Here is a 22,366-nt window from a genome sequence, read left to right on the forward strand (position 1 = left end):
GGACCAAAATAAACTTTAACGATAATCCCTGCAATGTCCTATTTATTATTGTTGTTTTGACACAGGATTTAATGAATACTAATGACCCAAAAAAGAATAGGCTGAAGCTAGAGGCTTATTTTGGCCTGTAAACTGTACAATTAATAAAATAATCCAGATTATCAGTGACAATGACCACAAAACCAAATTTAAAATGTTCAAAAACAGGCTTTTCAGGAACATAACCTGAATCCTGCATAGACTCCCAACCTTTATTTTCAAATATAAACAGCCATTTTAAGCTTTAATTTCCTTCTTAGTTTAAATGTATTTCTGAAACGCTACATAATATTTCCAACCTCTTCATATGCACAATATCTGGATATTTTAAAAGACTCATGAGTTATATGATGCAGATTTTCAATTTATTAAAACTAACTTCACAGAGTTGATTAAAATGTATGTTGTAAATGAATTCATGATATAACTTCATTTTAAAGACTGGGTACATTTCAGTCTCAACTTCCAGCAGGAGCCTGTGAATTTTATCTTCCATTACCTCTTCCATTTCCTGTCATATACTGTACTTTAACCCTTTAAGGTACGCACCAAGAAAACAGCAAAGGAAAAATTATTTTTTTGCATTTTTTATTTTATTTTGTTTACTTATGATGACGATAGTGACAATCAATATATATGTATATATATATATATAATTTTTTTTTTAAATTAGACCCTACAGTATTTCAGATACAGGCCTCAACCAAACGGTTGAGACGTCTGTTCATAATAAACCTGGTTTTCATAATTCATAATTAAGTACAACATTCAGAACAAGTCACATTAAGTGTTAGTGAGTTCAGTTTGATGCATTTTTCAATGAGATATAGTGACTTAAAGTGTGGTCGACCAAATGGTTGAGTCGTACTCTAAAGGGTTAACTTTAACTTAAGCGATATTGTAAAGAAAGGTGACTTTGACTTCTAACAAAGTCGTTTTCTGGTGACCTACTTTTACTCAATTATCCATTTTAGGTTCTTTATATAAGACTTTCAACACAAACTGGATGTTTTTACTGCGCTTTACAGCTGTTGAGGTTTAGCTGCAGTTCCCCGTGTTACCAGCAGGTGTCACCCTGACGCGGCTCTGCATTATTATTAAGGAGAAGGAGGAGGAGACTGCTGAGTGCTGTTCGCAGCAGAATGATTAGAAAAGTTGACTGTGTCTCAGCTGTGTGTTTGTGTGTGTGTGATAGTGATCTGTGACCTGAGCACAGTCACAGCTGATACAAAGTACACACCGGAAGACTTACATTGTAACACCGCTCTGATATCACTGCTCCTGCACCAAGGTCAAACACTTTCTTAATTTTGAGGCTCTTCTCTTGGTTTTTGTGGGGGGGGTTTTTCTCTCGTTCCGGCGCCTTTGGAGTTTTGCAGAAGGTGACGAAGACTCACTGGATTCTTTCTTTTCTTTTTCTTGTTTTCAGAGTCGGACATTGTGGACTTGTAGGAGGACAAAGGACGCTCATATCTCTGCAGGCAGCAGCTGCAGTTTCTTTTTCTTTTTCTTTTATTTTTAAACGCATGGAAAGAAACCACTGAAGCGCCATGAGGCTCAAATCTGAATGGATTATAATCTCCTTGTGATTGTGTAAACACGTCTGCATCAGTGTAATCTACAGTTTTTTTTTCCTGTATTTTATTAGTGTTGATGTTGTTTAGAGGAGGAGGAGATAAAAAAGCTCTTTTTTGATCCTACATCTGAGGACTGTAGAGACACATGATGAAGACCATGGCGTCTCAGCAACCATGGACACACATCATCATCATCATCATCATCCTCCTCATCAGCTCTCTGGTTGTGTGCAGCTCAGTGACAGAGGAGGAGGAAGCCTTCAGTGCTGAGGTACAGTAGAAGAAAAGCGTTTCATGTGTTTCCAGGTGTCATAAAACAGCCACATTTTAGATGATCTTTCTCATGTAGGACCATGGTTCTCAAACTGTGTTGCGTGTACCAGCAGTGGTACGCCAGCTTTGTCTGGTGGTACTTGGAGGGAAATCCAGAAATAACTGATTTGTGATGGGAGAAATTAAAACAAATGACATAAAAATAATAAATGAAGACCTTACCTGTCGCTCCATCTTCATCTAATGTCACTGTACCAGTGTGTGAATTATATGTGAGGATGAGAGCGGAAATTATCTTATCCTATAACCGCTGTATTTTACAAATTCTATTTAATAGATGACTTTTATAGAGCCTATGTAAACACCTTGTATACGTTCTATATCGCACACTTGTCGTAAGAATGCATGTGGCTGATTTAAAAGTGTTCTTATAGTTTTTAATAGTGACTTTACAAAAACGTCCATCGACTGATGAAGGTCAGTGAGCTGCAGCTAGAAGATGGAATTATGGAGTTAATGTTTGCGTTCTTGTATTTGTTTTATGTCATTTAAGGACCTTCTACACAGCATAAACACTGATCTTTGTCAGGACGTGTAGTCCTCGTGGAGAACAAAACCTGGTCCTAATGATGCAGAACCTCATTTCTGAGGAACTGAGGGCTAATATTTGAACTGTGGTTTGGTTAAAGTTAGGGATAATGCTTTGTTTAGGCTGTCCAAATGAATTTGGTGTCCTTATAAGAATAGCCGTGTGTGTAGTCATGTATAAAGGTTGATAATCAACGTGAATGGGTTTTTTTTAAAGTTGAAAACAAGTTTCTCAGATTTTGAAGCTTCTTAAATGTGAATATTTCCTGGTTTCTTTGCTCCATGTAACAAAAGAAAATCATTAAAACTGAATTATTTTCAGTTGGTGGACAAAACAAGAACTTTGAAGAACATCAACATCATTTCCAGGTTTAGGAAACACCGACCAAACAAGTAATCCAGAAAACAATCGACAGATTAATCGATTAGAGTCATATTGATAATGTGCTTTATACAGTATATATATATTGACGTCATTTTATGTGGTCTTAAAAATCTGTGTTAAAATAGGTCTGGCCCTTTGAGGGTAACCATTATGCTGCTGTGGCCCTCAGTGACACCCCTGGTATACAGGATGATTGGCCCTGGTCCTGTGTGTTGATTTGCACATACATCAGTATGAGACGACCTGTGGTGTTGTTTCTGCTGTGGAGGCTGTTTATAAAGAGCACATCTTTATAAACTTGACAGAGGTTCTTCTTCTTCTTCCCCCCTCAGGAGCCATCGTCCTGTTTGCTCGACGACGTGGCTCCACACACACTTCATTTTCAAAAGAAAAACATGAAAAGAAAGAGGCTGTTAGTTAGAATTACACAGTTTGTTGACATAGGGTTTAATGACTGTCTAGAATGGTCTTAGATATCCTCTCCTCTCTTCTCCTTCTCTTCTTCTTGATACGAGCAGATTTCTGTCCTATCTTGGCTGTCAGTGCAAGAAGGGAAAAAAACAAACAGGAATGTTGTAATGTTAATGGGATCCATCTGTTTTCTATGTCTTCATTCTGTTTTTTACTTTAAACTTCACCGGACAGCTGTTTGGTCCTGAAAAAACAGAGGAAATAATGACTCCTTCATACACATCGTATACGTCAAGGGTGTCAACCGAGGCACAGCTGCACACTTCTCCATGTTTTTATTATACATCTGTGATAATAATAGGTTCATTTTGTATTATATTTATATACAGTATTAGGGGTGGGAGTCACAGGATTACCTCACGACGCGATACTCGGTCCACGATGCCAATAATATCGCGATACATCGATTCCGTGATAATCGTCGTATCGTATAGCGACACATCACGATATCTGTCTAACTGAAGAAAACAAAATGCTAACGTGAAAAGTTAAAAGTGCAGGATTTCCCCGTTTATTCACAACGTAGAGAACAAAGTGCATAAAGTCTAAATGTATTGAACGTGGATGGAGCATCTCCTAGCGTAGCTTTCTCCGCTGTAAACATCCTCTTCTTCGGGGCCAGGGTAACTTCCTGCCCAAGTTTCCCCCAATTCATTTCAGCAGCGCCACCATGTGGAGACATGAGGTAGTGACACCCGGCAAGTGAAACTGACAGAGAGCAATTAAAATATCGATATTTGCCCTGGCGTATCGAGTTTGACACCCCCCCTGATATATACTACCGTTCAAAAGTTTGGGGTTACTTAAAAATATCCTTATTTTTGAACGAAAATCACTTTTTTTTCAATGAATATAAAATTAAATGAATCATAAATACACTCTATACATTGTTAATGTGGTAAACAACTATTCTAGCTGCAAACGTCTGGTTTTAAATGGAATATGTACATAGGTGTATAGAGGCCTATTTCCAGTGTTCTAATGGTACATTGTGTTTGCTAATCACGTTAGAAGGCTATTGGATGATTAGAAAACCCTTGAAAACCCTTGTGCGATGAAACAGTTTTGCTGGTTCTTTGACGAAAGGGCAAAATGATAATTTTGAATAAAAGTCATTATTCCTAATCCTGTCAATGTCTTGACGATATTTTCTATTCATTTTGCAACTCTTTTGATGAATAAAAGTGTGACTTTTAGTGGAAAACACAACAAAAAACTGTATAGGTGACCCCAAACTTTTGAACGGTAGTGTACGTCCGACATCACCTGCATGTGAAGCAACTAAAAACTAAGCAGGAATCATATTCTTCTCCCCCAGGCTTGGCTTCGTAGGTTTGGTTACCTGTCCCAGGCGAGCAGACAGATGTCCACCATGCAGTCGGCTCACATCCTGTCCAACGCCATCAGCGACATGCAGCGCGTCTACGGCCTGGAGGCGACCGGACACATGGACGCCGCCACCGTCGCGTAAGAAGCCTTCGTTGTTGTGTTGTTCCCCCCCCCCCCCCCCCCGCTTGATGTCTTTCTCACAAACATGTGGAGTTGTGTCTGCAGTGACCACAACATGACACCAGGGACTCTGTGGTGTGGTTTTAAAAGCTTGCAGGAATGTGTTTTTCGTTTTATTTGTTTCTTTTGAAAATTAGGTCTCTCGAAATTCTGTTGTTTTGGGGTTTTCTCTCTCTCGCTCTCTCTCTCTCTCTCTGCCTGTATGCCACTCCACATGGAATGGTACGAGGCCACAAGTTTTAGTTTGAACCTTCTGAGGATACTGGGCAAAAAAGAAAAACACACCACATCACAACAACCACACATTTGTAAGAATTATGTTGCCAGATTCACATGTTCACAGCTACACTGACAAGTGGAACGGTTACAACTCTTTATAACCTTTTTCACGATAACAATACTCAATGTTTATTTTTCGCTTTTAAATCTCATCCTGTCACTAATGAGTCTATTCAGGCCATTGCATCATATCCTTATATTCACATTGTGACCTTGATTGTAACTAATAGTCCATTGTTTTCCTACTGTAAACTGTGTGTGGTAGAAGGAGACGTCACTTGTTTTGTTTTTTTATTGCCACGAGTGAACATAAGAAGCTTGATACCACTCATTTGGAACTATTAATAGCTGCTGGTCAGTCTGGCTCTGGGTGACAACTGGAATTAGAGTAAGCCAGATGACAGAACTTTAAAAACTCAAGGGCTCAACGTGGAAGATACGCAGCTGCTGGTTGTAGTGTAATGTGTAGTGTATGAGCTTTGTCTGCTCTGAGGTTATACATTCAATTTTGTGCATATAAAATTTGGAAAATCAAATTAAAAACCCATTTCTTTGGTCCACCTTTAAATGTATTTAAGGTACGCACCAAGAAAAAAAGTAAAGGAAAATGATGATGACTAATGATAACAATTACGGCAATCAATATATATAACAACATATATATTTAATTTTTTTAAATTAGACCCTACAATAGTTCAGATACAGTCCTCTACCAAACGGTTGAGACGTCTGCTCATAATAAAAGTACAACATTCAGAGACGTCACATTAAGTGCAATTTCTTAATCATTTTAACAACACTAAGCCTTTTACCCCCCTAATTTTACCAACATTAGCTAGCTTCTCTACCTTTACCATAAAATGACAAGTCAACTGTTTGGTAGAGCATGTTTTGAGACAATTATTTGACCCTTATAAGACTTATTTTTGCTGAATTAAGTTACAGAATTCTGTACAACAACAACTCCTCTGAAATGATAATATGTCAACAAAATAGTCTTACCTTCAAAAGTCCCACCGATATGCGTCATCGAAGGACGAGTGAATGTTCGTTGTGTCACTTGCTGTTTGAAGGAATGCTGTAAAGGCAAACTGCTCACAGACACAATGGTAGAGATGGCTCATTCAGGTTGAGTTCAGCTTGATGTTTTTTTTAATGAGATGTAGTGACTTAAAGTGTGGTCGACCAAATAGTTGAGTAGTACCTTAAAGGGTTAAGCTATTAATTACCAACACATCTATAACCATTACTGCGTAAACAAGCTATACCAGACCACGTTCCCGTTGTTAACATCTCTACAACAAAATATCAAATCTGAGAAAATGTACTAAAGCGGGGCTATTCAACTAAATCTCTGGAGGGCCAGCTTTTCTGAAGGCTGTCCAGCCAGTGGGCCGGTCAACCCCTGTACTACTATTTTGTGTTGCATGTACAGTAAACGGATACAAATTGATACAAATTGTTATAAATTATTTTGCACTTATGTATTGAAATAGCTGCTAGTTTTGTGCAAAAAAGGTAAGTAAAACCACCAACATTCAACCACAATACAATATGTATATAGTGCAAAAAGGTTACAGTTACAGTACCAGCAACATTTGGGTATAACAGTCACAACTGGCTCTTACAAAATTAGAGGTAACAATATCAACAACATTATGGTGCAATGGCCACAATAGTCTATTTTTGCTGCCTACAATTACAGCTGTACTAGTATTTGCCAAAAATGACGCAAAGTATCACAAATATGGCAAAGTGTGGCAAAGTGCCAGAAATAGGCGAAGCTACGGTTTTGTTGGCTTTTTAATAATACATTCATTATTTATATATATATAAATTATAATATACAGGGAAAAAAAAGGATTTGAGAAAGAAATCTGTGTTTATAGTTTGTGTTTTTTTGTGTGTGTCCGCCTGTGTAGAGCCATGCGCCGGCCACGCTGTGGTCTCCCCGACAGAAAACCAGAGGAGCCCCGTGACGGTGCAAGAAGGAAACGCTACACGCTCACTGGACAGCAGTGGGACAAAGACCACATCACTTACAGGTTAAATAGCACTGGAATATTATTTTAAAACATTTAGATAAAGTAAAGTTAAATAAATGTGTTTTTTTATTCTCTCCCTGTGGCTTCAGCATCATGAACCAGATCGTCCCGTCCTCACTGGGACAGGAGCACATGCACAGAGCCATCCGTAAGGCCTTCGGTGTGTGGGCACGGGTCACCCCGCTCACCTTTGAGGAGCGTCCTGCGGAAAACAACATGCACTCCAACAGCAGCCAAACGGAGCTGGCCGACATCCTGCTGTTGTTTGCCTCTGGTTTCCATGGTGATATGTCCTTGTTCGATGGCGAGGGGGGGTCGCTGGCTCACGCCTACTATCCAGGACCGGGGATTGGTGGCGATACACATTTTGATGCAGATGAACCCTGGACGCTTGACAACCACAACCCTGAAGGTCTTAGTTTAATTTAATCCCTTGGTTTTATTGTTCTCTGGATGATTATTTGAATCCCATATTTCACCCGTGTCATTGTGTTGCAGGTATAGATCTGTTCCTGGTTGCCGTCCATGAGCTCGGTCACGCTCTGGGTCTGGAGCACTCAGATAACCCCAGCGCAATAATGGCTCCTTTTTACCAGTGGGTCGACACAAACAACTTTACGCTGCACAAGGACGACGTCAAGGGAATACAGTACATATATGGTGAGGCTCTGATACACCTCTATGTCTGCATCGTCGACATCATTTAAAGCTTTTGGTGGGACTGGATAAGGGCTGCAACTAACCATTGTTTTCATAATCGATTCATCTGTAGATTATTCTCAATAATTTGAGTAAAATGTCAAAAAAGGTTGAGAATCTTTCATCTGTGTTTACGAAACCTGGAAATGATGGTGTTTTCGACTGTCTTGTTTTGTCTACATTATTCAGTTTGAATGATTTTCACGCAAATATTCACATTTAAGAAGCTGAAAAACTGAAAAATGAATCAGACTGGATAGCTCACTCATTTTAGATAATCTGCACTGTCATTATTTATGCTAGCAGAAGACCTCTATACATTTCAAAGCTCAGGTTTTGGCTATGCTAGCATTTTTGGGGGTCATACCTATGTTCCCCGGGTCCTATGTTCCCCGTTTTTCCCAAAAAAGGTCCACTTTGTATGTGACAGGGGTACATAGGACCCTTTTTTTGAAAAAGGGTAGGGTTAGGATTAGGGTTAGAGAAAGGGTCCTATGTTCCCCGGTCACATACAAAGCGGGGAACATAGGACCCGGGGAACATAGGACCCGGGGAACATAGGACCCGGGGAACATAGGACCCGGGAACATAGGTACGGTCCCGCATTTTTGCTAAGTTTTGGCTATACTTGTGCGATACAAAAAGCTAACCACCTGTTAGTAGTTGTGTTGAAACCATTTCTGACCCAATTTTCATGTTAAGGCATTGTGGCATTAATTTGCGCTGTTATTATTTATGCTAGCAAAAGACCTCTGTACATTTCAAAGCTCACGTTTTGGCTATGCTAGCAGTTATGCTAAGTTTTGGCTATAATTGTGTAACACAAAAAGCTAATCACTTGCTAGCAGCTGTGGTGAAAACATTCTCAACCCAGTTTTCAAGTAACAATTTTCAACACTTTATTATTCATTATTTATGCTACTAAAAGAGCTTTTTTGACGATGCTAACAAAGCAGTTGTGGCTATGCTTGTGTGATACCAAAAGCTAACCCACTCACTAGCAGCTGTGTTGTATAAACAATCTGTATCCATGTGTCAGGTCAAGGCCTGTAACTGAAACAGACTGTGATTTTGGTCACATCCTTTTAATTTCCTCGGTTTCTACTCAACAACTGATGTCTTTTCAACTCTTTGAGGATTCCTATCATCTTCCAGCCGCCGTGGGGACAGAAATAGTCTGACAGTGTCTTGCCTGAGGACAGTGAACAGGGGACAGATGGGAAGTTTTTTGATGTTTAAGATCACTGTGAGGCTGCAGAAATGCAGAACGACGGCTCTGGTGCAAGGTTGTATCGCAGAGTCGTACGACATCTGGAGCCTGATCAGAGGAAGACAGAAAGCCAGAAGCTGTGAGGAGATGTAGTGGACCTCACTCGACACAGCATGTCAGGCATGCCATCATGATGTTATCATGCGTTTGCTGAGTGAATGGATGCCATTGTTAATGGACAGATAACAGCTTTGTGTGCGTCTAACATATACAGTGTGTGTGGGTGTTTTCCTGCAGTCACCCTCTTATTAGAGCTGTAATTACAGCTCAAACAGATGTGAATTTATCACCTACATTGTTTACACTGTTTTTTTTTTTTTTTTTTTGCTCCAGACAAAAACATTCAGACATTTTCAGCGAGGAGAATCATTTCCATTTTTAAACATATTTATTTACTCTTCATTGTTTTGTCTTGGTTACGTCTGTGGTGTGACATAACAGAAGAAGAAGAAGAAGAAAAAAATCTGATTCACTTTAAGAATGTGGTCTATGGTTTAGTTTAAGAAAACCCCAAACCCCCACACACCCACACAACCCTAGCCCTATTGATAATATGTCTCCACCCAAGGTCTGCATCAGAGGGAAGTTCTGGCAAAGCAGCTTTCTGCTGCAAATGCTGTCAGGTAAATATTTGCAGTGAAATTATACAGTAGTTCCCTTTTTATTAAACAGATCAACTATAAATGATGGCGTAGAGGAAAGAGCTGATTTCTACCTAGGATCTGAAGCCTAGCACAGTGTAAACATTTGAGTTCTCTTTGTTGAGGTCTTTATGTAACAGCGGCTTCACCATTTTGCCAGTTTTTGATCTTCAGATCGTGCTCTGTCGTTCACCATTTGAATTAAGAGTCAACATGTGTCTGTAGACCTTCTACAGACCTTTTAGTTTCTTAACAGGGAACATTTTAAGCACAATATCTGCAGAAGGGCTGGTTAAAATGCTGCAGATAATGAATTGCTCGACATATCCACGTCCCTGACGAGCAGCACTGCAGCCTCGATTTATTCGTGCTCGATATATTTTTGGTTCCCAGTAACTAAGTGCATCTGTGAGGCCATCAGCTGTCTGTGGATATTACATAACGCTGGCTGTTTTCCTCTCTTAGCAACCAGCACGGCTCCTCTTTGGAGAGAGCAGCAGCAGCACAGGCACAATCAGTCAAGTGAGCTTATAGCCGCTGCAAAAAATGGAAAAATACTTTCTCTTTGTGTGAGAGGGAGATAGAGAGCGCACTGTGAGGAGATGGGAGGAGAATATGAAGGAGCAGGAATCAAAGAAACGCCACAGAGACACATTGAAGGGGGTTTATTTAATCTCAGCTGGTTTGGCCTCCAGAACTGTGATTTCAACTCTTTCATTTTCTGGTTTTAAACACAAACACTCCATCCTGTCCTCCCAAGGTCCTCCTCTCGACACCGACGCTCCGCCCACCACTCGTCGCACTCCTGACGACTCCCCCACCTCTTCTTCACCTCGCCAAGACGATGTCACTTACGCCTCCCCCGCTGACCCCAAACCTGAGGCGCCCAACCCAACGCCGGCCCGTCCGGAGCTGACCCCCGGCCCTACCACAACTTCTGCAGCTCCGCCCACCTCCACGACATCTGTCTCAGCACGTGAGCCCGAACCTGTCACCCCGCGGATTAGAAAAGACATCCCTCCCGCTCCACCTCCTCATCCTCCTCAGCCGCCTCAGCCTCCTCCTCCTCCACGTCCTCCCAAAGTGCCGGACAACCAGGCTCCAGATATCTGTGATGGAGACTTTGACACGGTGACCATGCTGAGAGGGGAGATGTTTGTTTTCAAGGTGAGAATGAAAACAAATTTGTAGTGTTTGCATTGGATTGGATTGTTCCAACAGGTCCTTGAATTTTGGGCAAGAAAGGTTGTTTGCTACCCACTGTTTCATGCACCCTGCATTGTTTGATCTACGTAGACGAGGCAAACAATTGTTGTCACCCCGTTGTTGACGAAATGCAGATTCCAAGACTGACTTGTCCAAGATCCCAAGGACAATCTCTTGACCAGACGCAGAGCGTGCTGCAGATCAATAAAAACGTGACGAAGCGGCTCTTGACAAGTTGCCCTCCCATCTTAAGCTGTGTCAGCACATTCATTGGTCATTGAATTTGAAGGAATTTGGTCCTGGAAAGTGCTTGAATTTGAATTTGGTGTCAACCAAGGTGTGGGCACCCTGTTAAAAGCACCCACGTGTTGTTGATTAGTTCCCTGGTTCCTGGAATTTTTTTTTACAACCCCTAACACCTAACGTTTACAATCTGTGAACTGACACGACCCAGTTTTGAGCCACAATAACAACAACAAGAAGAAGTTGCGCAAGGGCAATTGTTTCATTTTTGATGAAAGATGGCAAAACATTCATCCGTCTATCTATCTACCCATCCTAGGAGGGGAAAGGATAGGATTCTGGTTTAGAAATGTGCTGTGTTTTGACATTTTGGTTTGGTGGAGAACATCTGGGGAGACATTATTTGCAGTATTTGGTGGAACATCTGTACAGTGTCTACAGCCTGGTATGTGGACTGTTAAATGTTGTTGGTTTTCTGATTGTACATGTATATGATACTCGTTGGAGGCACATGTTCATACACTCAGAGTCTGGCTCTGTCAGAGATCGTGTTTTTTTTCTCTCCACTGAGAGTGCTTACTCATTGTGTTCCTGGGTCGGGTTTCTCTCGTGCCTTAACATAATGAATGGTTATGAATCGGCGCTATACAAATAAAATTGAATTGAATTGAATAAGCTGAAGAACTGTCTGTATTTATATGTGGTGGGGCTCCATTCATGGATGCCCAGGACAAATTTATCCCAATGGGCTCATTGTGTTCTATTCTATTGTGCTTCACCTTTGAGGCTCTCAGGGGAAGCTAGAAGCTATTCCAGCTGACATTAGATGAGAGGCAGGGTCCCTGGATATGTCGCCATTTCATTGCAGGGGTGTTAGAGGAAATGAACTCTCAATCTGCCACTTTATTAGGTACACAGAACACCTAATAAATAGGTGTGTTTCGTGCATTCAGTGATTTTCTTTCTTCTGCAGACCTTGGTTGTAACAGGTGGTTAGGTTGAGTTATTTCAAACCAGTCTGGCAGTTCTCTTCTGACCTGTGGCATCAACAAGGCATTTTATCGCACAGAGAACTGCTGCTTACCGTGGATAATTTCTCTTTTATGGACCTGTAAATCCCCCTTAGGGAATGGTTGTGTGTGAAAATCCAAGTTAGATCAGCAGTTTTTGAAATACCCAGACGAGCCAGTTTGGCACCAACTTGTCCTGACCATGTGTGCATGTGTTGAGTGTCTGCCATGTGATTGGCTGATTAGATATTTAGTTATATTGCAGATTTTGAGTGTAAACATCAACTATCTTTTGTTTGTTTCTGCAGGGTCGTTGGTTCTGGCGCGTCCGCAGAAACCGAGTTTTGGACAACTACCCAATGCCCATATCTGTCTTCTGGAACGGTCTGCCAAACGACATCGACGCTGCGTATGAACGCCACGATGGCAAATTCGTCTTCTTTAAAGGTATGTCAGAGCTGTGCAGTGACGATGAAACTACAACGTCACGGCCTCTGTGCCGACTTAAAGCTCTTCTCAAAGAGTGCGGTGAGCATTTTTCAGTTTAGCGCCTTTGCCTACAGGCAACTACAGATGGTCATTTTCACAGCTGCTTTTTCCTTGAGCGAATCTGAGGCCGTCATGGAGTGGTTAAAGTGTGTGTGTGTGTGCTGCGTTACCACAAAATGGGAGCGAGAAACACAAATTCACTCTTTGATTTGAGTGGAAGGAATCGGTGCAAACTCAGCATTTCATGTTTTTTCCCTCCACGCACAGTTGTGATTCATGAGGAGACGGTCGTAATTAAACACAGCTCGAACTACGTAGCTAACGCACACACACGCACACAAACTACACTACTAAAGATGAGGTATTAGGTTTGTGTGTGCATGTGTATGCGAGTGCCTCACGTCATTGCTTGTGCAGTATGGCAGCTGCAGCCTCCTCGTCCAACGGAGGCCTCAGAGGAGAGGCAGAGGATTGCATCAGCCTTCTGTCTCGCTGCTCCACATGTGAACAGCTGCACAGCTTTCACTTTTACTTTAACGAGGGCAGATGGCGATTCGTTATGCATTTTCGCAGGCTTCTCTATGTGCGATCGATCACACTTTCACATCATCATTATTGCTGCGTTTGTTCCCCCCCCCCGTCAAATTCTTTGAGAAACAGCTGCTCAAGCTCAGGAGACTTGAGTCGTGAATGCATGAAAACCTGCAGAAATGTCGCTTCTATGAAGTCAGAATGAGTCCCATGAGCTTAGCAACTGTTGTTAATTGCGTTTTGTTGCAGTGCTGCAGGACCTTGGCAATAGAAGTGGAAAGTGGCTCTAAAGGTTAGGGTTAGTGGAGGAACTGGCTTCCACATATGGAAAAGCAGTGTTATGCCAACCATTTGTACCTTGTCTATCCTTTCCACATTTCTGCTGGAGTGAGTTAACCCCATGACAAATGGCATATGCCAGACCATTGCTTTTTGCTCCATATGCCCGTGATTGTTTTGGCCCTGTGTGTTCCTTCTTTGTTTCTGTTTCGCAGCGCTCGTTTGACTTTATCTCATATTTCCATTCTCTAAGCCAGGTAAACAACACTACTATACTGTCTTTACAGACATATTTTAGTTATACATTTTGTCCCTGCAGATGATAAATACTGGGTGTTCAGGGAGGCTGATGTGCTGCCAGGATACCCACAGCCCATACACGAGTACGGACGAGGAGTTCCTACACAAAGGATTGACACGGCCATCTGGTGGGAGCCCAACGGACACACATACTTCTTTGCAGGAGACAGGTATATCATCACCCTACACACAAAACCCTGGATTAAAGATACGTTTCCAATACTTGTTGAGGTAGATTGGCACCTGGTTTCTGTTCATCAAGCTAATGTCACATAAATATCAGGATTCTGGGATTTCTGGTACATTTCTGGTAAATTTCCATTGGAAGTTAATTTAAGAGATACATTTTGTTTTTGAGAAGAAAGTCAGCTCACTGTCAAAGTGCATGGATTCAGGATTGGTTCAGGATGGATCCTTGTTCAGGGCGATGCCGACTATTATGACGGCAAATTTCAAGTCATTCCGAGATACTTTTTGTTTTTGAGAAGAAAGTCAGCTCACTGTCAAAGTGCATCAGGGCTAATGGATCATTTCCTGAATTTCAAAAATTCATTAAAATTATTCCTTAAGCGGTTTGCAAATATTTTCGATGGATCGTTGTTCTGGGCGATACTGACTATAATGATGGTACATTTCAAGTCATTCCGAGATTCTTTTTGTTTTTTTGAAAAAAGTCAGTGTCAAAAGTGCATCAGGGCAAATGGATAATTTCCTGAATTTCAAAAATTCATTAAAATTTTTCCCTAAGAGGATGGAAAATATTTTCAACAGATCCTTGTTCAGTCTGTCACAGACAGACAGACACACAGACGCAACTTGCTTTATAGATAGATGTATTTTTCTAACCTCATGTGAACCTCCTCTATTGCACGTCTGTGTGCAGGTACTGGCGATTCAACGAGGAGACCCGCATCACAGACGGCGACTTCCCCAAACCAATCAGCAGATGGGGCAGGATCCCTGCCTCGCCCAAAGGAGCCTTCCTCAGCGATGATGGAGGTAAGTAATGACTTCAAATGAGGCAGCAACGAATCTTCCGGTCATCAAGCAACAAACCTTAAATGCAGGAGTGAGTGGAGGTGGATTGAGAGATGGGAGTGCAAGGTTAGAGAGGGTGAAATGAGGTGTGTGTGGAAGACAGGGAGGGGAAAATAATTACATTTGGGTTTGGTTAGGCTGGAGCAAGCAGAGCAGAGAGGAGAGTGAGAGGATGAGAGAGAGAAAAGAGGAATGAGAGCTCTGGTTTGAGGGTTGGCACTGTTCTTCCTGTGGAAATTAGATTTGCGGCGAAGCTGCTCTGAATGCATTCTCCTAACATTCAGATCTTATCTCCGCCCACACTGCTTATAATATCACTACAGCCACATTTACACCCAGAACACAGTCTGTGTGGTTACATTTTACATGTCATTTACACATTTTGGTCAACTGATAAGCACTGAATATCAGTTAATATGAAAAAAAAAAAAAAAAAATCATATATAATTTGTTTTTGAATGCCTGAATCAGCTCTCGACCTGTGTCGGAACCAAAATGTGGGAAAGTTGCGGCGAGTGCAAACACTAGACCGCTCCCCAAAGATGCATTCCTGAGTCTGCTTTTTGTTTACACAAAAGATGAACTCAGTTTTACCTTGTCAAGAAGACAAACAGTGAAGTGAAGCAGGCAGTTCAAATCAGTGCAAATCTGTCATGGGACTCAACTAAGGTCCAGTTCTACACGGCTTTAACTGCCAGACTTCAAATCTTGTTACACATTTGGACTATAATCTATAACACGCATCATTTTATGCATCTAAAACTAAAGTCGTGTAATCTAATAATACATAGAAATTAAAATACTTTTTGGGAGAATGTAGCAGGATGCTTCGGTTGAACATTTGGAGCATTTGGTCCTGTGTGTCGCTGCCAAGAGACGGGCCTGCCTTCAAAAGCTTTTGCTGAAAAAGAGTTTGATCAAATTACAATAGGATTAATAGAATCCCACTTTCAGCTGTACCGGAAATTATTCAGTCTTTGATGTGTGTTTTTTTTCTACTTAAACCTAAAAATACTTTGTGTGGAACTACAGAACAGGATTCTGACTTCAAAACTCAGAATTCTGACTTTAAAACTCAGAATTCTAACTTTATTAATTCTGACTTTCCTCTCAGAATTCCGACTAAACTCAGAATCCTGACCTTATTCTCAGAATTCTGAATATAAAAATCTGAATTCTGAGGATTCTGAGTTGAGTCAGAATTAATAAAGTCAGAATTCTTTAAACTCAGAATTTTGACTTTAAAACTCAGAATTCTGACTTTATTCTCTGAATTCTGACTTTAAACTCAGAACTACGGGTGCCCAGATTTCCGAGAATGAAGTCAGAATTCAGAGTTTAAAGTCAGAATTCAGTGTGTCCATTTTAAAAGCCTGACCTTCACCCCAGCGTCCACCTGTGGGCTCTTTAACGTGCAGTAGAAGGGGGAGGTATTATCTTCTCTGCTCACTATGTTTCCTCGTGTCAAAGTTAGATCGTCTAACCTGACTGAACTCTCTCTTGTCTTTCTCTGACGCAGCTTACACATATTTCTACAAAGGCAGCAACTACTGGAGGTTTGACAACCACAGGACGGAGGCAGACAAAGGCTTCCCTCGCTCCGTCCTGAAGGACTTCATGGGCTGCAGAGGAGCTCCAGACCCTCAGCCTGACGCCGACACCGAGCAGGAGCCGAAGGAAAAACCGGTGAACCCGTCAGATCGAGGCGAAGACGAGCACAGAGAGCCAGACAAAGACAAAGACCCAGTGGAAGAAGACCAAACCTCTAAACCTGACACCGCAGACGAGGAAGACGACGACGACGACGACGAGGTGAATGTGGTCGTCACAATGGCCGACAACGAGTCAAAAGTCATGACCCTGGTCATGGTGACTGTCCCTCTGGTGCTCATCGTGTGCATCCTCGTCCTCATCTACGCCATCCTCAGGACTCTGCAGAACAAGGAGCCGCCGAGGGCCCTGGTGCACTGCAAGCGCTCCATGCAGGACTGGGTGTGACGCGGAGCTAACAGGAAACGGCAGAACGGGTATGGATCGTGTGGTCTGGTGCAGAGGTCGGTGTCGACGGAAGCTTTGATGCGGTTCTTGAGTCTGAGAACGCTGAGGATGAGTCCTCGGTTGACTCGTGTGAAATTGTGGTAAAATTTAGTGCCTGTGGAGCTGCAGCGTATATATTTCCTTCTTTTGGCCCTGGAGCTTTTTTATTTTTTATTTTGTGCCTTCAAGATGCGTGAAAATGCCTTAAAAAACACACACACTCGAGGAATCAGAGTCTATCAATACTAATCGTACACAGGAGGAACAATGTAGAAAAAGTAATACACGTACATACACACACACACTGTACATACATACAAACAAACATGAGTGCTTACAGCTTTTTAAAAACTTTCATACGTTTGACTTTGGTGCTTTAACATTAGTTTTCTGCCTAGAAGAGATCTTTTTTTTGCACTTTTGATTCTGTTTTGTGCAGATGTGCTTGTGGCTGTGCATGTGTGATGCACAGGATACCGACACATGCACACACACGTGTGCATGTGTGTGTGCATGTGTGTGTGTGTGTGTGTGTGTTTTTAATAAACACACACACACACACACACATGCACACACACATGCACAGCCACAAGCAGGAGAAGCTAGTATGCTAACCAGCACAGGAATGTGTGACAGCTGTGTGAGTCCATGACTGCCCGTCTCCCACTGAGCCCATTATATCTGCCCACACACACACACACACACACACACACACACACACAGCAAAACATTATCTCTAACCTTAACCATAACCAGTGAATTAACCCTAACTTTAACCGAACCACAATTCTAATGTTTGCTCTAAAACTTAAACCAGTTCCTCACAAATGAGCTTCTGCCTCATTAGGAGCAGGTTTTTGGTCTCCATGAGGACTACTGCTGGTCGTGGCACAGGGTTAGCGTTTATGTCGTAAAGAGGCAACAATTACAAGTACACACACACATTCTTGTACAGAGTGTGGACACTCCCTCACCCCCTCACCCCTAATTTTCTAGCTCTTAACCTTTTGAAAAAAGCCCTTTAAAGTTGAGAGGAGCAGCAAATAATGTTCTCACAAAGAATAGATTGAATCCTCACAGCCGTATATAAACATGTACTCACACACATGCAGGACTCTGTATTTATCATTCCTGAACAAAGCATTGACGCTCACCTTAACTATAACCTTGACCTTAATTATTACCACAATTTACATCTTAGGACTGGGTTCTGGTCCCCATGCGGACTCAGGGGTGTAGTGTGGTCTACTGTAGTGGGTATACTGTCAAAAAGATAGTAAAAAAGAGTATGCACTTGATGAATTTGACGTCATGATACGTCCGAATGCCCATTTTTAAGTGGTTATACCGAAAAATCCTGACCTTTTTGTTGCCGTATACCTGCATATCACGTAGACCACACCACTGTGCGGACTACTAGTCGTGGGAAAAGTTGGGTGTTTTTAACCCTAACCCTAAAAACCAGGTCTTAACCCCATTAAAAAAAAGCAATTTTACAGATGTTGAGGACCAGCCAAAATACTTAACCTTAATTTTTACTACAATTCACATCTTAGGACTGGGTTCTGGTCCCTATGTGGACTCAGTGGTGTAGTGTGGTCTAATGTAGTGGGTATACTGTCAAAAAGATAGTAAAAAAGAGTATGCACTTGATGAATTTGATTATATTTAGTGTTTTTAATGAAAACGAGAGTCAATCTCTGCTCTTTTATTTGCAAAAAAACAAATAACATGGGTATAATTGATACATATATGCCCATTTTTAAGTGGTCATACCGAAAAATCCTGACCTTTTTGTAGCCGTATACCTGCATATCACGTAGACCACACCACTGTGCGGACTACTAGTCCTGGGAAAAGTTGGGTGTTTTTAACCCTAACCCTAAAAACCAGGTCTTAACCCCATTAAAAAAAAGTCCTTTTACATATGTGAGGACCAGCCAAAATGTCCTCACTCCTCTGTTGTATAAATCCTAAAAACCACACACACACACACACACACACACACACACACACACACACACACACACACACACACACACACACACACACACACACACACACACACACACACACACACACACACACACTTTGCCAGACAAAGGCACATACAGAGTCTTTGTGCACAGACACACGGGCTCCGGCCTCTCCTCCTCCTCTTCCTCCTCCTCCTCCTCCTCCACAGCCACAATAACTGCACCATTAAGAAAAAATAAAGCACAATCCCACCGGAGACATATTGATATACGACCGCTGCTGAGGCTACAGTGAAATACAAGAGCAGGGCAAATGTAATCACTTATTACACAAGCAGAAGTGAAGAAACTATTAAGTTTGTCTGTCCATCTCAACCTGTGAAGAGTGAAAACACTCACACAGCAGTGTGTGTCGCTTATTCTTTTTTATTTTCACGCTAAAGCTAGAAGGAGTCAATGTTGGATCAGTGTGTACGAGGGAGAGGAGAAGAATGGGTCAGGGTCTGGTTTCCATTAAACCCACATGTTGCTGATTTAGTAGTGTCAGGCTCAGAAGGAGGAGGAGGAGGAGGAGGAGGAGGGAGGCAAGATGGGGGAAAAAATGCACACAAAAAAGAGAGAAAAGAGGAGGAGGGTTAATACAAATGGTGGTGCAGAGTTTTGGAGAAAATAAGAGAGAAGGGGAGATGAGGTGGTAAAGGAAGGGACTGGGGGAGGCAGCGACGAAGGAAGGGATAGAGAGAGAGAGAGAGAGAGAGAGAGAGAGAGAGAGAGAGAGAGTCTGCATTTCCTTTCCGAGGGAAGAGGGGAGGGGCAGCGCTGGCGTTGCACCTACTGACCTAGATTAGGCCACAGAGTCCACTCCTCCTTTTCAAGCCTTCTTGTTTGTGCTCTGCTTGTATTTCCTCCTCCTCCTCCTCCTCTTAACTTCATCTATGTCCTCTTTTTTTCCTCATCTTCTCCACATAATTCCTGTCATGTGACCCCTGTCTTTCACTGTCACTTCTTTGTGAAGCCACTACGTCCACGCTACATCTGTTTATATCTGTGCTCGTGTCATTTTGTCTTTTTCTGTGAATATTCATACTATAAATATGTTTTTTTTTGTTTGGTTGGTTTTTTTTTTACTCCAGTTATATTTTTTTGTTTTGTACATTTTCTGTAAGAACAGCAGTCGATTAATTACTATATGACGTTTGATGCATGCGGGGCATGTTCTGTTATAAGGCTCTGTGTATGGAGTACGTTAAAAGGATTTTCACAATAAAACTCACAGGTAAAAAAACAAAACACTTTGCTGCACTTTATGGCTTTGTTTTCTCGTTTATGGCCTTCGTTTATTTTTACCTAGTGCCCTGGTATATAAAACTTTCTGCTTATGAGTCATTTACACATTTGGCCACAAGAGGGGGTTGTTGTCTCTAAAATGTTGGCCTCAAAGGATTTAGACAAGGATGCAAAACTTAATTTGTAAAAGTAAAATCTACAGATATAAAGATATAGAATAAGTAAAAGTTGTGAGGTCTGAAAGGAAGAAGGAGGAGGAGGAGAAAACGACATTGATAAGAAGGGTTTCAGAGCTACTTCTGTTTTTTTTTCCGTTTGTAGCTGCTGTTATGGAAGTTAAACAGGCATCAGTCATGGTGAATGACACAGACGTAGATGACATCATCCATCAGTGAACCAACAGTGTTGTTGTGTCGGAGGAAAACGGTGAGAAAACGCTTTTCATGGTGCTGATGAGGCAGGAGGCTGAGGGCAGCAGATCCCATTATCAGCTCAGCTGTGCGGGATAATCTGAGAGAACACGTCCATGACACACACACACAGAGTTGGCTAGAATAATGTAGAAGCACAGTGGGCCTTAATCCAGACTGAACAACTGGAATATGAGCAAAGATTCTAGAGAACGGAAGAAAGTGTGGGTAGGGTGGAGACTGTGAGGGTTAATCCTAGTGGTTACCATGCTTTTTTATTATTATTATTATTATTATTATTTAAATGCTGTTATATTTAGTGTGTTGTAATACAAATAGAAAAAGTTAGAGTCGACAAAAACATTACAAATATAAATGAAGAAGAAACAGATAAGCATTGAGACCTGATGAAACAGAGAGTGGATGATCCGTGACTGAAACTAATCCTGATCAGCTCTGACATAATGACGTACAGGAAGCTGCAATTTTAATTAATTACAGTAGTTTTTGAGGTTGTTTAAGGCACAAAAATGCCTTAATTCCAGAATAATAGGGATTATAAAAGGGCCTTCATATATGGATATTTCCAGTTTCCTGAACACTTACATCAGTCAGTTCTGTCTTGGTTCTTGCTTCCCCCTCTTTAAAGCTTTATTTCCAGTGTTGTTTATGAAATAATTATAATATTTCCTGTATTGATTAGATAGATTTTATATTTCTGTATTGATATAATTTCCGTATTAAAATGTTGATGTTTTTTAAGATGTAAGAAGTAATGTAGCTGACACTGTAACTATTGAGGAGGGGATTGAAGATCATTTGGATTATATTGTAGATGATGGAGACTTCATTGTGCATATAAGACAAAAAAAAACAGTTGTTTTTATTATCATATCTAAGAAGAAATAGAAAATAAATTGAACACGTTAAATACAAAAGTAATTTAGATGAAAGCACGTAAAGTTACTGATTATGTTGAATGAAAAAAGGGAAGTTTGCGGTCCCCGATAAAGAGACGTTTCTCTGCAGTTAATCCAGTCCTGGATTGTGTCCTGACCTTCAGGTGGTGCTACTTAATCCCGTTAGCCTCATGCAGCCACTGTGCAAATCCCAGCACTTGCACACTTGCTCTGGATCTCCACACCACTGGTATGCAGAGGCACATGTAGACGCACAGGTAAGGAAAAGACACACACAACACAAACGCTACACCTCATATGCAGCGGTGTTTGTAAATGGAAGCAATTGTGGTTTAATAATCTGATTTTTGTTGTTGTTTTTTGGCGTAGTCTCTGAATCAAAGAAAACTCTAAGTTGAGCGAATCCTTCAGGCAGAAACAGATTCATCCTCGTGATTTTTTAAAGATTTTATGATGTGTGAAAATGAGGCTGACGGTGACGTCACTGTCAGAGCTGCACTGATGAATCTTTGAGATTAGATTAGCCCACTGTGATCTCTGCTGACTGCATGGGACAGTGTGTGTGTGTGTGTGTGTGTGTGTGTGTGTGTGTGTGTGTGTGTGTGTGTGTGTGTGTGTGTGTGTGTGTGTGTGTGTGTGTGTGTGTGTGTGTGTGTGTGTGTGTGTGTGTGTGTGTGTGTGTGTGTGTGTGTGTCAGGAGTTCAGTCAGAGTGCGATCACGTCAACAGATCAAACTGAAGAAGCTTTTCTCCGGATCTTCCATAGATAGATTGATATTTCAGGTTAAATGTGGCGTGTTCTAAATACTATGGTAAAGGGCAGATTCCTAATTGGTCAACCTTTAAACCAGCTGATATGTTTTAT

At 41.4% G+C, this 22,366-nt stretch overlaps 1 protein-coding gene across 1 annotated transcript; it reads left to right on the forward strand.

Moving 5' to 3' along the window:
* Nucleotides 1-1,361: 1,361 nt before the first annotated feature.
* Nucleotides 1,362-20,073, forward strand: mmp15a (matrix metallopeptidase 15a). The gene is made up of 11 exons (XM_083893214.1): nt 1,362-1,887; nt 4,652-4,800; nt 7,044-7,166; nt 7,256-7,578; nt 7,665-7,826; nt 10,537-10,943; nt 12,544-12,682; nt 13,854-14,004; nt 14,718-14,833; nt 16,392-17,412; nt 17,496-20,073. Exons 1-10 carry the CDS (start codon nt 1,762-1,764, stop codon nt 16,868-16,870), a joined length of 2,175 nt encoding a protein of 724 aa, XP_083749340.1. The 5' UTR covers nt 1,362-1,761; the 3' UTR covers nt 16,871-17,412; nt 17,496-20,073.
* Nucleotides 20,074-22,366: the final 2,293 nt, after the last annotated feature.

This window comes from Microchirus variegatus (genome assembly GCF_963457635.1).
Source record: "Microchirus variegatus genome assembly, chromosome: 8".
NCBI classification, from domain to species: Eukaryota; Metazoa; Chordata; class Actinopteri; order Pleuronectiformes; family Soleidae; genus Microchirus; species Microchirus variegatus.

What these genes read in the sequence shown, in the direction of transcription:
- mmp15a (XM_083893214.1), top strand. Translation starts at nt 1,762, where the DNA reads ATGATGAAGACCATGGCGTCTCAGCAACCATGGACACACATCATCATC. An exon ending in AGGAAGCCTTCAGTGCTGAG is followed by an intron (nt 1,888 to 4,651) that starts GTACAGTAGAAG and finishes CTTCTCCCCCAG; the next exon opens with GCTTGGCTTCGTAGGTTTGG. An exon ending in GGGAATACAGTACATATATG is followed by an intron (nt 7,827 to 10,536) that starts GTGAGGCTCTGA and finishes TGTCCTCCCAAG; the next exon opens with GTCCTCCTCTCGACACCGAC.